The 15,258-nt window shown below is 42.7% G+C and overlaps 1 protein-coding gene across 18 annotated transcripts in view; it reads right to left on the reverse strand.

Annotated features, from left to right (window-relative positions):
* Positions 1-4,130: 4,130 nt before the first annotated feature.
* LOC139584273 (CUGBP Elav-like family member 2) overlaps positions 4,131-15,258 on the reverse strand; it is a 48,635-nt gene continuing 37,507 nt past the window's right edge. For 4 of the 18 annotated variants that reach the window (XM_071415911.1, XM_071415919.1, XM_071415926.1 and 1 more), the window contains exons 4-14: positions 11,880-11,928; positions 11,341-11,475; positions 10,244-10,323; positions 8,294-8,455; positions 7,673-7,790; positions 6,992-7,117; positions 6,246-6,401; positions 5,437-5,613; positions 5,152-5,169; positions 4,582-4,725; positions 4,131-4,309 (exon numbers count right to left, since the gene is read on the reverse strand). In XM_071415911.1, the coding sequence (XP_071272012.1) occupies positions 4,182-4,309; positions 4,582-4,725; positions 5,152-5,169; positions 5,437-5,613; positions 6,246-6,401; positions 6,992-7,117; positions 7,673-7,790; positions 8,294-8,455; positions 10,244-10,323; positions 11,341-11,475; positions 11,880-11,928 (1,293 nt within the window). In that variant the 3' untranslated portion in view covers positions 4,131-4,181. The remainder of the gene's footprint in view (positions 4,310-4,581; positions 4,726-5,151; positions 5,170-5,436; positions 5,614-6,245; positions 6,402-6,991; positions 7,118-7,672; positions 7,791-8,293; positions 8,456-10,243; positions 10,324-11,340; positions 11,476-11,879; positions 11,929-15,258) is intronic. The other 14 variants (XM_071415913.1, XM_071415921.1, XM_071415928.1 and 11 more) reach the window with 9 other exon arrangements.

A 15,258-nucleotide genomic window follows, 5' to 3' on the forward strand; every position in this document is an offset into this window, starting at 1 on the left:
CTGTTATATAGTCAATGTTAATAATGCACCACTACCCAGGTTTTGGTTAACGTGAAAAGGATTACTATTCTATAATCAATAAATCAAATCAATATACAGTAACTTTACCATTTTACCCAACAACTAGGCATTCATATTATAGCAAATACATTGTCTGTGACTGTACCGCAAAGCACTCAACTTTGTCCACTCACTAACAGGGTGATTTGTCTTCAAAAAGGTTTGGGTTGTTCAATGTATGATAATATTCACAAATTACTTGCCAATGTGTTAAAATTCAGTACATCACGTACCATTTGAAGCAATAACATCACAAAGTGGGAAACACAGCGGGTGATTTAGCCTTAATGACACACTGGTATGTATATTATAACAAAAGCAAACTGAGCGTTCCTAACTGCAGTAATCTCTAGTCCCTAAACCATGGCCTAATAGCATCTGTGTAGGCAGTTTCTAGATATATGGCACTGAGTGTTGTATATTGGGATAGAAAAACTCACTGCAAAAAGCACATTCCCCATCTTATTCAACATAAAATGTTTATTAGTGGTACCTTGGTAGTTCTGGGAAGTGCCACCAACCCATGCTTAAAAAAAAAAAAAACAGATTTGCAAAAAAAAAAAAAAAAAGTTTACATTGCCTCCAATATTTCTGCTTATAAACAGACAAAACCAAATCACTACCATTCAACAACAAACACTTCAAATCTTCTCAAGTGCTGCTAGAACTTTCAAGCTAAAAAAAAGAAGAAAAAAAAAGAAAACGGGTGATTTGCAATAAAATAATTATTTAAAAAAGTGAACCAAAACTGAAAAATGCATTTTGTGGCTCGTTAATCCCAAGTCTGTTGAGAGAAAGACACCGTAGGCAGTGCTTGGCATCTTCCACACAGAGCTGAATCTCAAACACGAAGGACCCTGAGTTGACGACCCTTGTTTAGCGCCTTCTGGGTCATATTCATAAAGCGCCGTGTGCCGATTTAGGATCAGCTTTTGAGTTTGTATCATATAATGAATAAGATTACATGAACAGGTGGGACCTGATCCTAGGCGCTTTGTGAATATGGGATCAGGTACGCATATTTTTGGGGGAACCTTTCTTTGGGGCGGGAAACAAGATGCGGGGGGAGGGGGCTGGATGTAAATTATTTGCGCTGTCCCATCATCTCTGCAGTACAACTAACAGAAAGTAGGCTGGTCCATTATCAACCCAATAAAGACACTTCTGTTCTGAGTAGTAAACTTTATGCCGAAACATGGAATGCTTTTGTAAACCAACACTTTTGGTGTGGGGGGGGGGGGGTTCAACAGTGACCGTTTTGAATAGAAAATTATTTTAATTTTTAAATGTTGGATTTCAACTATCTTATCACCAACAAATACATTGTGTGAGAGAGAGAGATCTAATACAAAGTCACCTGTGTGATTTCACATTCAGGGGCTCCCAGTGTTCTTACTGTCACAGAACAAAGTGTGTGTTGAGAAATTGGGCACTCACATGAAAGCATATTGTAAGAACTAGAGAAAAAAAAAAAAGAAAAAAAAAAACTGCGAGTTTGACACATGGGCACTTTAAACAAAAACACCGTCTGTCTTCTGTGGTAACAGACATTATCTTGCAATATGAGGTATCCATAAGCAAAAACATCCATTTACGAAATCATCAACAAGAAATTCACACAAAAAAAATTCTCAAGACCATAAGAATTTAACACTAAATTGAAACTATTTTCTTTTAACGTAGGAAAAAACAAATTTAGTCATATATATTCCCCAAGATGAGACAATGACAATCTACTTAACTGAAAAAAAGTTGCAGAGGTTAAAAATAGCAAATAACCCAGGAAGGAATTCTGACAACACGTGTAAGTATCAATTACATCACCGCTAGTAACGACAGTTATTTTTTTGAAAGGCTGTGTTGTGTTGACCGAGCAAACAGTCCCCCCCCCCCCCCTAACCATTTAAAAACATATACACTTAGACCCTAGATGACATTACAACATAATCTACAAAAAGAACCCCAAAGTTAACCTGGGTTTCTGTTTTACTTAGCTTTAAACTTCTATAGATTCAATGGTATAAAATATAGGTAATCTAAGTGTGCATTTAAACCACAGATTGTCTATTTGTGAATCACTTCTAAAAAAAGTTCAGACTCGTAGTAGGTAGTAATTTCCCCTAGTAGTCAAGAGCAAATCTACCTCCGTTGTGCCGTCAAATATTTTTGAAAAAAAGAATAAAACAAAAATAGGCAAATACACATATTTTCATTAAATGAAAGCCAAGAGTCACTTTTTTTTTTAACAGCCTTGGTGACAAAATTGAAAATTGAAAACCCTAACAGAGCACTGAGGGGCAATTCTGGTTGATAATCAGACTAGTTTTTTTAAGTGTTGCGAGTCGAGTGGTCTTAGGTTGCGGTCTAAAATGGTACCCTATTCCCTACATAGTGCACTACTTTTGACTAGAGCCCAGGGCCCGGGTAAAAAGTAGTGAACTACATAGGAGACAGGGGTGCCATTTTGGACACAGCATTATTTTGTTGTTTCAGAAGCAGACATATTGCTAATGGCACAAAGTAGCACAGCGCTGTGCTAGTCCCTGTATTCAAACTTTCAAGTGAACTTTATACTGAGAGAGAGAAGAGGTAAAAAAAGAAACAAGCAACAGAAACAAGCAAATTACAAAACAAAAATAACAATCCCACAGGCTTTTAAAACAAGTTTTTTTTTTTTTTTTTTTTTGCATTTGCAGAAAATGTACAAAAACAAAGTATTTTAAATGAAATGAGCTCAGGTAAGATTTCACATTGATTTTGCTTGACCGACCTCCCCTCACATTTTATACAGGAACAAAGAAAAACGAAGTTGCATGCAAAAAAAATAAAATCATCTCTCTATCCAAAATGGCAGCCTCTTCCCTATATAGTGCAGTAACTTGCACCGGTCAAAAAGGCTCTGGGCAGAAGCAGTGCACCATATAGGGAACAGGGGGCCATTTTGGACACACCCAATCATGTTGAGCTAAGGTCAAATGTCATAGGTCAAAGGTCAGCGGGGTGTGTGCCCAGGTAGCCTATTGGTCAGGCGAGCTTTAGAGACAATGGTGGGAGGATGAGGAGGAGTAGCCGGGAGGAAGAGGAGTTTGGAGTCGGTTTTCAACACCATGAGGACATGCTAGGCTAACGATGAGCAAACAGGCATGAAGATTTGTTCTAAAAAAAAGGGAAGAAAAAACACGGAGAGATGTAGAGAGGAGAGGAGAGAAAGAGAGGAGAGGAGAGGAGAGGAGAGGAGAGAAAAAGAAGTTAGACAGAGCCACAGCACAATAACCTTTCAACCATGAGGCACAATCAACAAACAACTGCCAGTCACCACACATAACATAACTGCAAATCAGGGACAAGCTTTCCCTACACACAGAACAATACACAGGTTTGACACAGGAAATGACATCACTAGATGCATGGTAGACTAAGACAAACTGATCCATCTCCAACCAGTCAGTCCCTTTAGGGAAGACTTGGATAGATGGATGGAATGATTGGAAGAAGTTGAGAGAGGAGAGCAGAGGTAGCCCCAGCAGCTTGACATGGATTAGATTGAGAAAGAGAGAGAGAGAGAAAAAGATGGAAGCAGAGAGAGAACATAAAAGCGAGCTTCACATAGAGATCAATGCGACAGAATGAAGACCAAGAGCTTTGACAGTATCAAGCGTGTCTGATCCTTAGTCAACCTGTATTTAAAAAAAAAACTTTGTAGAGGTAATGAAATGGTATGGAAATAATCAAATCTGATGCTCCCTCTTATAGCAGTCGACACAGAGGACCCCCTTGAACATTGGCTCCATTGATAGCTATAAATAAATCATATAAATTAAAACACTTTATACGACTCTTAAAAAATGACATGAAACTGTAAAAGGAATGGATGGTGTACTAAACGTGTAGAGAGATAAGATCGTAACTGTTAAGAGAATAATAAATCGACGACGCAAGTGGTGAGAGTTGGTATGACACCAACAGCACCTTTCAGCCACACCCCAGTGAAATAAGTCTCTGCTGTGTTGATCGGATGGCCTCGGCTCAAGTCGTGGGTTGGCTAGCTGGTTGGGCAGACTTAGACTTACCCTAGCAGTGCTAACACAGAGCCAGGGGGAAGGCCCCTGCCCTGGGTACGATCAGTAGGGTTTGCTGTCATTCTTGGAGCGCTTCAGCTGCACCTTGAGCCTCTTCATGCCGATCTGGAAGCCGTTCATGGCCTGGATGGCGGCCTGCGCCGACACTGGATTGTCGTAGCTAACGAACCCTGAGGAATGGACAAGGGAAAGATAAATACTAGATTGACATAGCTGACGAACCCTGAGGAATGGAGAATACTAGTAAAAAGCCATTAAAAGTTATATTTCGTATAACCAACAGTGCAAAAAGCAAGTTGGCGAGAGACGTTTGTGGGAAACTCAACTCTTAGGTAAGCAATAAAACATTGATCTATGCATTTTAGAATTGGAGCAACACAAATGATTTTACCATGGCCATCTCCATGCTCATGTTTAAGGGGTAGAAGACGACCGTACGTACCGAAGCACTTGCTCAGATTGGTCTGTTTGTCAATGAAGACTTTGGCAGAGACAACGTTTCCGAAAGGCATGAACATCTGAAGGACATCCTGGTCTCCAAACTCCTGGGGCAGGTGATAGATGAACAGGTTAGCCCCCTCAGGACCTGTGGGAAGAGATGGATAGAGAGATGTGAGAAAGGTAGACTAAGGTCAACGGAAAAAACATTTTGACAGATCCAACAAACACCGACCTGGGTTCAAAACAGTATTTAAAATCTTTCCAATACTCAATCGTGCTTGATTGAGCTCGCCTGGCACAATGGAATAGTCCCAAAAGTGCAAAGCCTGCCCATCTGCCACTCAAGGGCTCCCTGGTCAAATCTCCCCTAGGTACAGATCTAGGATCAGTTTCCCATCCCCCAATCCTAACCGTAAACATTATTGGGGGAAAAAGCAAAACTGACCCAAGATTAAAGTTTAGGGGTTAACTTACAATACTTGTGGCAGTCTCAAGCAACTACTCAAAGTATTTGAAAGAAAGACAATACTACCTGAACTCAGGTGTGCTTAGTGTGACTGGACTGACTCACCCTCCCTCTGGCTCCTGGCTAAAGGATCAAGGAAGTAGAGGATGCACTTTTTATACAGTACAAAAGACAAATTCAGTACAAAAGACAAAAAAAGTATGAAAATGTACGTACTCACTACTATAAGTCGCTCTGGATAAGAGCGTCTGCTAAATGACCACAATGAAAAAAACTTTTTTTTATCATATCCAATAACCTCAATCAACCACATGGGCTGACAAGAGACTAGTTGACACACAGGATCAAAACAAAGCAATATTGGTAATTGGTGTGTGGCCTGAGACCCACCCTCCTTCTGGCTCCCCCCGGCTGCACCCTGCAGTAGGGACTGGCTGTAGAGGGAAGGCAGGGCGGAAGCAGTGTACTGCTGCATCCCTGAGTAAGCCTGGGTCAGGGCATCCATGGAGCTCGCTCCAGAGCCATTAGCCATCGAGGCCCCCAGGCCCCCGTTCATAGCAGCCATACCTAACACAGTAGACGGAAACATAGAATTTATTTGACAATTCAAAAATATAGATTACATGAACACAACAGCCAGAGAGGCTTCGACACCTACAGTCCTCTCTACCGTACAGTAGGGCCGGAACGATACCAGTATCGTGATAATCGTTACTATCGTGGCAAGGAAACAAAACAAGAAGCAGATTTCACTTCTTTAGATAAAAAGCCCTAATGTTGGAAACAAACATTATTTTGTCATCCAGTCACAAGTATTGATTTTCCAAGTTACAGAACACTATTTTACATACAGTAAGTTTTTAAAAAGGACCAAAGAGTGGTCTGCTTCGTGTTTTCATTTTTTCCATGGGGGGGGGGAATTATAATAATTTTGCAATACCGCTATGGTCCGGGCCCTACCATACATGTAGTCATACATTTGAGATTCAATGAGGACTATAGTGGCTAGGTTCCCAGACACTAGCCTAGTCCTGGACAATTTATGGAGATTCTCCAAAGCCAGGACCAGGCAATCTGTGTCCATGAAACCAACCAGATACCTGAAGAACAGCAACAGAATGAAATGTATGATTTGAAAGACAGAAACAAAAGGGTTGAAGAAAAGGTAGTAAAGTCATTTTTTTTTGTGCGGTACTCACTGAGGGCATACTCACCGCTGACCCCCCCAGTGAGGGCGTTGAGGTTGTTGAGGCCCATGGAGGCCCCCGTCAGACCCCCGCCAAGGCCCTGGGTCAGGCCCAGAGAGGCCAGGGTGTTCATGGCTGCACCCGCGCTGGAACCTGCCGTCTGGCCTGCTGCCGGGGAGAGATCACCAGTAGGTAAACCGAGACTCACTCGCTACACAAACTAATCTATCAACTCAACTGATTAACTCACATAGTCGTAAAATAAATTAAAAAGATAACAAAAGGCAAATAAACTACGCCTTATAGCAGGGCTCCTCAATAGGCAGCCTGGTGATTTTAATTTGGGTGGCCATTTTTTTTATTTATTATAATTTTCGTTGTTGGACATGAGACTAAAAATCACCAGGAAATCAGCTCAAAGTGATTTTAATTGAGGAAATCAGTTGAAGTACTCCCGCATAACTAGAGAGGCATATCTGACCGTATCCCAATGTAACGAAGGTCGGAAATGATTCTGTTTTTTTGTCAAATACTATTATCTGTTTGGGATCGACGTGTACAAATTATTTATAACTATGTTACGCCCCCCCCGACCATCCTCTGGAGGATAGAACCCAGGCAAGACGAAGAGGTAGTTGTAATATTTTGTTGTCTGGCGACTTTTTAGAAATGACACAAAAGTAATAATGAGAGAAAGGGTTTGAACAGCCTACTCTATATTACCTGGACGTAAAAGAAAAGTGGTGTACCATATTTACCTGAGTTATAGAGATTACCTAAAGCGCCGTTGGCTGACATGGCGTTGGTGGAGCCGCCTGAGTTTTGGGCTGCAGAGGCGGCAGCTGCTAATGTGGCCAGGTTCTGCAGCTGCAGCTGGTTCACACCTGGAAGAGGAGACAGAGGAAGGATAATGATCGTAATCATTATAAGAAGTAATATTGTCATGATCAGCTGACGTGGCTGGAACCATGGGGAGGAGAGATAACGGCTATACCTCGATAAATATAACTAAGAACAGATTCCTATTCGCAATGACAACCCGAGAGTGGGAAATGGAGCTGCATCAGCTGTCCTTATGGGAGACCAGAAGAGCGGAATCATCGGCTTACAGAAGGAGATGGCAACAACAAGCACACTTCATATTATTGACATACAACAGGAAAACAAGTGACCCTAGCACACTACCGTGAGGCACTCCAAAGGTTTTTGATATTCAATCCTTTAAGTTTGTCCCCAGCAGACTTATGGTCTCCTACAATAGCTACTCTGATTAATCTTCCCAACGGTGATCTCATTCAAGGGTAATGTGATGTCAGTGGTTGTGAAACTATGTGGGAGTGAAGCGCTGAGTCAGAAGGTTGTTTACATAAACAGTTGTCTTTTTCTTCAAGTGGGTTGGAGTTATGGGGGGACATGAACAGGGACAGTGAGTGACTTACCTCCTAGTCTCTGCATGCCACCAAAAGTACTCTGGTTACCAAAAGTACTCTGGTTACCAAAAGTACTCTGGTTACCAAAAGTACTCTGGTTACTGGTAGCCGTCGCCTGTTGGAGCAACTGTAAAACAAAGCGAAAGAGAGTTCTAGAACAATAGAGCAAAGGAGAGACTTGTGCACTTTCTCAATTAGTTCAGGCTTTGTGATTCCTCGCGTCCTCTCTCCTCAAAACTCACTGCAGGAGAAGGTCCGAGAGGGCCCTCGGATCTTCTCCTCAAATACGGTTTAAGAAAAAAGGCTAGGAGAGATGACAAGAACCCGAGGAAAAACAAAACGAGAAGGAGTCCATTACTTCAATGCCATGCTTTCCAACAATGATAAAATGTGTGTATATTTATGAAAAAGTATGTTGATGGTTTACAGTTACTGCCAGGTATTGTGGTGTGAGGCCTCCCAGGTTAATATAGTGTACTATGGAGTATTAAGCAGGGTCGGGATCGGAATCAATTCCATTTCAATTCAGGGAGTACACTGAAATTCCAATTCTCCTCAATGGAAGAGGAAAATGTGGAATTGGGTTTACTTTCTGAATTGACCCCAAACCTGGTATTAAGGTGTACTTACGGCTAAGTACTGTGGCGTGAGGCCTCCCAACCCTGCCAGATTTCCCCAGGTGGAGGCACTGTTAAGCTGCTGCATCTGTTGGGCCATCTGCTGCTGCAAGCGCCGCTGCTCCTTGTCCCTCTGAGTGTCCGCAAACTTACACACCATGGGAGAAGTGCAGCCCTGTAGGGGGGGGGGGGGGGGTTAGATATCACACCCAGTGAAATTCACATCCAGAAACACCATCGCTATAACAGAGGAAAATCTGCAAGGCCATTTGTCAGGAATCCATTGTAGGAGATGGACTACGTCCTGTGGTAATCTGAAATATATTTATTTAAATAAGTTGCCAAAGTGTTGCATTCAAATAGTAAACAGAGATGGAACACACTGCCATGCATGACAAAGACAGGCAACATTCCACAGACAGACCCAGGAAGGGATAATGTTCACAGACAGACAGACAGACCCAGGAAGGGATAATGTTCAGACACAGACCCAGGAAGGGATAATGTTCACAGACACAGACCCAGGAAGGGATAATGTTCACAGACAGACAGACCCAGGAAGGGATCATGTTCACAGACAGACAGACCCAGGAAGGGATCATGTTCACAGACAGACAGACCCAGGAAGGGATCATGTTCAGACAGACCCAGGAAGGGATCATGTTCACAGACAGACAGACCCAGGAAGGGATCATGTTCACAGACAGACAGACCCAGGAAGGGATCATGTTCAGACAGACAGACCCAGGAAGGGATCATGTTCAGACAGACAGACCCAGGAAGGGATAATGTTCAGACAGACAGACCCAGGAAGGGATAATGTTCACAGACAGACCCAGGAAGGGATAATGTTCAGACAGACCCAGGAAGGGATCATGTTCAGACAGACAGACCCAGGAAGGGATAATGTTCACAGACAGACCCAGGAAGGGATAATGTTCACAGACAGACCCAGGAAGGGATAATGTTCACAGACAGACCCAGGAAGGGATAATGTTCACAGACAGACAATTACACTTTGTAACACTGAAGGATAAGGCTCAAAACAACGATTGGGCTAAACGAGAGGGACTGAGGCTGAGGAGAGTCAACTTCTCACACACACACACACACACACACGTGTACTTCCAAGTCAAGACATCACTAGTTAAAACATTTTGTCACAACAAAAGGCATACATAGGATAGCACTGCGTTCCTCTGTAACAGACAGACATTACAAGCCAGATATTGACGTATCACTGGAGAGACCAGACGTAGACATGCGGAAGGTATCTGTGTTAGAGTGCCAGATGAGGGGACCAGGCTTGATCGGGAAAATGACTTTCTACACTAGTAGCAGCTCCCATAGCACCAGGGGGTAACAGACAGTAAAGGGACTACTAGGGTTGTAAAATTCCTGGAAATGTTCCCAAAGTCCCCAAAAATCCCAGTCAGAGGATATGCAGAATCAAAAGGGAACCCTTGAACCGTGATTTCTAGAAAACATGGGAATTTTAAAACGGGTTCCAGAATTTCACAGCAACCCTAAGGGTGCCACCATTAGCAGGGCCTAGTTCTAATCTCTGAGGCCCAGAGATGAGCTAGATTTAATGAGTTGTTCCTAATTAGGGATCGGTTGGACGCTTCACTAGGGAGCCGCTGACATGTTGACCGTCACAATACTTCTGCTCCAGTTCCTAAGCACTGAACTGACTCAACACGAATACCGACCCCTGTTTTGAACAGATTTAGTGGGACAAATACGGTAGCCTATATTTCAGTTAAACACCCTATTCAATAGAGGGGAGGCTAATGTTCTACCATGTAAAACCTTGGTAAATACTTATCTAAGAGATTGAATGGTGCTTTGCAACTTGACAAGTCACATTATCAATAATATTTTAAATGAGACATTATGGATTCATTAGGCTTCCTCTAAAACAGATTTTTAAAAGGTAAATATGTGCTGAGGGGTACAGTACCTCCATTGTCTGAGAATGATGCAGGGATTTGATTGCATTCGCAGCCTGAGCCCTGGTAGAAAATGTGATAAACGCACAGCCTGTAAGGGGGAAGGGAGAGGGAACAAGAGGGGGAGGGAGGGACAAAGAAGAAACAAAACCAGACACACACACACACAAAAAAAAGGTATTTGGACACGTCGTTATGAAACATTACATATTACAGTAACACCATATTAGAGTGAACAGCACTCCAAGCACACCGACAGAAGGGACCGCTCTCACTGGTTAGTACATGGAAGAAACAACAACGACGACGACGATAACAGTCACAACAACAATCACATGAGCACAGTAACGTAACAGTAACAGACGTATTATATCACAATTAAGAGAAGCTGAGGATGGGGCGACGTGGATGTGGTGAGAGGGTGGATGTGATAACGGATAGGGATGACGTAAATGAATAGATCTGTGTATAAAAAAATATATATATATATATATGGCATGGCAACGTCACATGCTACAATGACAGACACTCAATATGGCTACCAGCTAGCCACAGGGTGCAGTGACAGTTTGAGCTCTGCATGTTCTGCTCTGCTTTCAGCTCATTGGCTTTTATGGCGTCTTCTGCGGCACAGACAGACAGGAGTAATCCCATCCTTTGTGGAGCATAGTGGGGGCGGTGCAGTACTGTGTGTGTGTGTGTGTGTGTGTGTGTGTGTGTGTGTGTGTGTGTGTGTCCTGCCTGCCAGCTGAGCCCGGCCCAGAACACCAGCAGCTAGGGGTTGCCATGGCGACGGCCGGGACCATTGTTACAGGCAGTGGTGAGAGCGGTGGTGCGGCCCCCTCACTCTGCTCTGCGGGGGGGGGGGGTACTTAAAGAGGAAGCCACTACCATTATACCTACCCAATCAGATTTGTATCCAAAGCGACTTGCAGTACATTTGACTTGCATATATTTTGACTACGTGCATTATGATTTCTTTGCGGGAATTGAACCCAAGACCTCTGGTATTAATATCCCCACACTCTTACCAACTCATTCACTGAACCCAGGACCACTTGGTATAAAAGGAAGCGTGGAGTGTGACACTGCGTTACCCACAACCCACCTCTGCTCAGACCGTCGGGTCCACGGAGAATTCGGCATTCCTCTATCTGGCCGAAAGCAGAGAACATCAGCCGAACCTCATTCTCGCCGTATTTCTTCGTCACCATTCCGATAAAGAGTTTTCTGTCTTCCACCGCTGAAATGAAGATATTATATCAACGATTGTTTTATAATTGAACTATACTGAAAATGCACTCTGTTCATCTCTGCACAAACACTGAACATAGACACCGGTCATTGTACAACACATACTTTTTTTAAAATACAAATAAAAGATGTAAGTCACCCCCCCCCCCTTTTTTCAGGTCACCCCCCCTATGTAATTTCCCCTCTGGGATTTCAATGGTAGACATTAGCTGCGTTCTGTTCTCAGGTTGCCCCCCCAAATAGAAACCCATTACCTATTTATTCCCTATGGGCCATGGTCATAAGTAGTGCAGTACATAAGGAATAGGGTTCTATTTGAGACACAGCCCCACACTATTTAACCGGTCAGAAGCCATGTTTTGCTTACAAACTTCCACCGGTGATGTCACTCACCGTTTGTTTTCTCGCTGTCGGCGGGTTTCATCTGGATGGGATGATGCATCTGGGAGGAGAACACGGAAGAAACATGTTTATCATGCCATCATCACACCTGTCACCACAATCACACGCGCCAACAACCGTTAGTTCCCACGACGAACAGACCAGGTGCTGCTTGGCTGATGATTTCTCCTTGGCTCTCAATTGTTTAAAAACCTGTCCTCTCCCAGCCTCCCTCCTCCCTGCCTCCCTCTCCACCGGAACTGATCTGAAAAGAACTGATCAGGTCAGGTGAAAGCCAGCCTAACGATGAGCTTGATTCCGTCATATTGTTTTCACAGGATTGTCAAGTCTTTCCCAAACAGTACAGATGAAGGGAAGGTGACAGACGGAGAATTTAGAAAAAGCCCATGTTGCCCTCTTGCCGGTATATTCCCCCTCATCCTTTTCTTCCACCATGTCTCCATTGTTCGCTCTCCTCTCAAACCCAATCATCTCCAACACTCCAGTCAGCTATGGAAGTGGATATGTCCACTGGCTAGAGGTGGGGCTCAAATCCTCAGATCCAATTTCTTTCATCTTTCTTCGGTTGGGTCAGAGCGACACACTATTCCCTATAAAGTGCGCTACTTTTTGACCGGGGCTATCTAGGGAATATGGTTTAAATTTGGGATGCAGACCAAGTCAGGGGTATTTCAGTTATTGATTACTTCCTGTCAACATTCGTTCAGGATTCATTTCACAAGTGTTGGTCTCCTCTGGTCTGCTTCTAAAAATGTTTACTGGCATTTAAAGTGAATGGAATGCTAACTAAACACCATCCATTTCCACAAGCATTGCTAACACTCTCCAAAAAATGAGCACCAAGCTCAAGCTTCCAACAAGACGCTGGCAGAAAATCCAATCAAGTCTCCAAATTACATATTTCCACCTGCAACTTATTTCCCCTGGCAGTTCCATTAGATCCTCCAAATACACTGTGGGAGAAGTGGATCTGAAGAGTTAGCCTCTTGGATTAGCAATCTACACCTGCCATGTTGGCCCAGAGACAGCAGGAAAGGGAATTGAAGGAATATATAGCGTAGTGAGTACATTTTAACTAAGGGGAATAGAAATATGAGTGGGGTTGCAAGGTTTCAAGTTAAGTTTGTCATGGGAAATGGATATCTTACTCGAGCAAGCTTTCAATATCAAAGCAAAACACACAAGGGAGGCTAGGCTGGCTGTATGAAATGTGTTATTTTTCTAGAGAAGGGAACCATGATAAATATGTCTAGGCTTTAAGTTTAAAAATGTGTTTGCTGTGTATTTATGACAATTTTACTCCCTCGCTTGAGCACTCATGATAAAAACAAGAGGCAGTCATGCGGTTACGATTTTAAAAATGTTTTTAATTTACGAGAGGAAAGGGAACTAAGATAAATCGACAGATGGCCCCTCTCAGTATGAGGACCGGCGTCACTCACCAAGGAGAGGAAGGCACAGAGAGTCAGTGCGACAGGCAGGCCTACCTGCATTCAAATACTATTTGAAATCTTTCAAATAACTGAGCATTTCCATTAGCCTGCCTGGTGTGCCAAATTGGGTTGCCAGGACAGGTTTTGCAGGTTGGTTCCATTGCAACAAGCTCAAGAACAGCTCAACTATTTGAAATAGTTTTAAATAGTATTTGAACCCAGGTCTAGCGACCGACAGGGACGCAAGCTTTTCCACTGACGCGCCATGGGACTCCAGTCAATGCCAGGAGCAGCATGACTGGCTGAGGTAAGGAGCAGCTGTCCAAAATACACCATTTGAAAATGCTTTAACTGCCAGAGTAGAGCTGGGACGATAAACCAACAATTAAATAGACACCGACCAAACATCGTGGACATTTGGCTGATTTCGTTAATTACAATAAATAACCTATAGGTCTGTGTTATCACATCAGGGAGAGAGAGAGAGAGAGAGAGAGCTAGGTCAATCTGGACACGGCTGTGTGGTTATTTAGTGTTGTCACGATACCATTTCACAAATGATACGATACCAGGCCAAGTATCACCGATTAGTATTGCAATACCGAGGTGGAGGAAAAAAAGTGAGCTAGCATCATGTTGGTCCCGTCCCCAGGACGCATGTTCACGTTTTCTAAATGTCTCACCATCACTCACTCTCCCACAAACACACACTGCTCCAAACTCTTATAACATTAGGCACCAAACCGAATTCAAAATATTAGATAGTTCAGGCTTACATTAATTAAGCCTATATGAAACCTACCTATTTTCAAGAACATAATGATTAGCAGTCTTATCCTTTCTTCATGGGCCAATCAAATTTGCCTAAACCACCCTTCCAGTTAGCAGGTTGTTAGCTAGCTAGATAACATTAATGAACGTTGTTTGTTATCAAACCAATAATTAGCGACCCGGGATTAGTTTAAAAACAGCCCGTGACATGGTTTGTAAAATTATAAGATGTGCGCGAAACCCACTAGAAAGAAAACAAGACCTCATGTTTTATACCCGTTTAGGTTAGGACAGCAGGTTGCTAGATCGAATTCCCGAGCTGACAAGGTAAAAATCTGTTGTTCTGCCCCTGAACTAGGCAGTTAACCCACTGTTACTAGGCCGTCATTGAAAATAAGAATGTGTTCTTAACTGACTTGCCTTGTTAAATAAAGGTTAAATAAAAAATACAGATTTCCGATTGTTATGAAAACTTGAAAATCGGCCCTAATTAAATCGGCCATTCCGATTAATCGGTCGACCTCTAGTTGATACAATGTTTCAAGTTCCTTGCAGGCAGTCCATGCGTAGCCAATGGGATTTACAGGATATTTTCCCTTTATGATATTGTCTGTCTGCAGTGTTTTTATTTGTTGGTTTATGTAGGCTATTGTTTTACATATTTGCAATAAGTTACTTTTAGATTTGTATAATTTTCATTTAGATAGTATTTTGATTAACCATGTGACATTGATTGAGACAACGACTATAAATGAATTTTAAACTGTTACACAAAAATGTGAATATTAAAAATCATAACTAGCATGCAGGTCAGTAGAAATGGTACGATTACTTGGCACTCGAAATGGAGGTGGTTGCGGACCGCTGCTGCATTCTATTACCGACAACTTTAGGAGCGTAATGGCACAATTTACGAAAACCAGTAGCATGATGGACTTTATCGAACTAAAACAAACGTTTATTGTGGAACTGGGATTCCTGGGAGTGCATTCTGATGAAGATCATCAAAGGTAAGTGAATATTTATAATGCTATTTCTGAATTCTGTTGATTCCGCAACATGGCGGGTATATGTTTGGCTTGTTTTGGTCTGAGCACCGTACTCAGATTATTGCATGGTTTGCTTTTTCCGTAAAGCTTTTTTGAAATCTGACAAAGGGGTTGCAT

Source organism: Salvelinus alpinus, chromosome 9, assembly GCF_045679555.1.
Source record: "Salvelinus alpinus chromosome 9, SLU_Salpinus.1, whole genome shotgun sequence".
In the NCBI taxonomy this organism is placed as follows: Eukaryota; Metazoa; Chordata; class Actinopteri; order Salmoniformes; family Salmonidae; genus Salvelinus; species Salvelinus alpinus.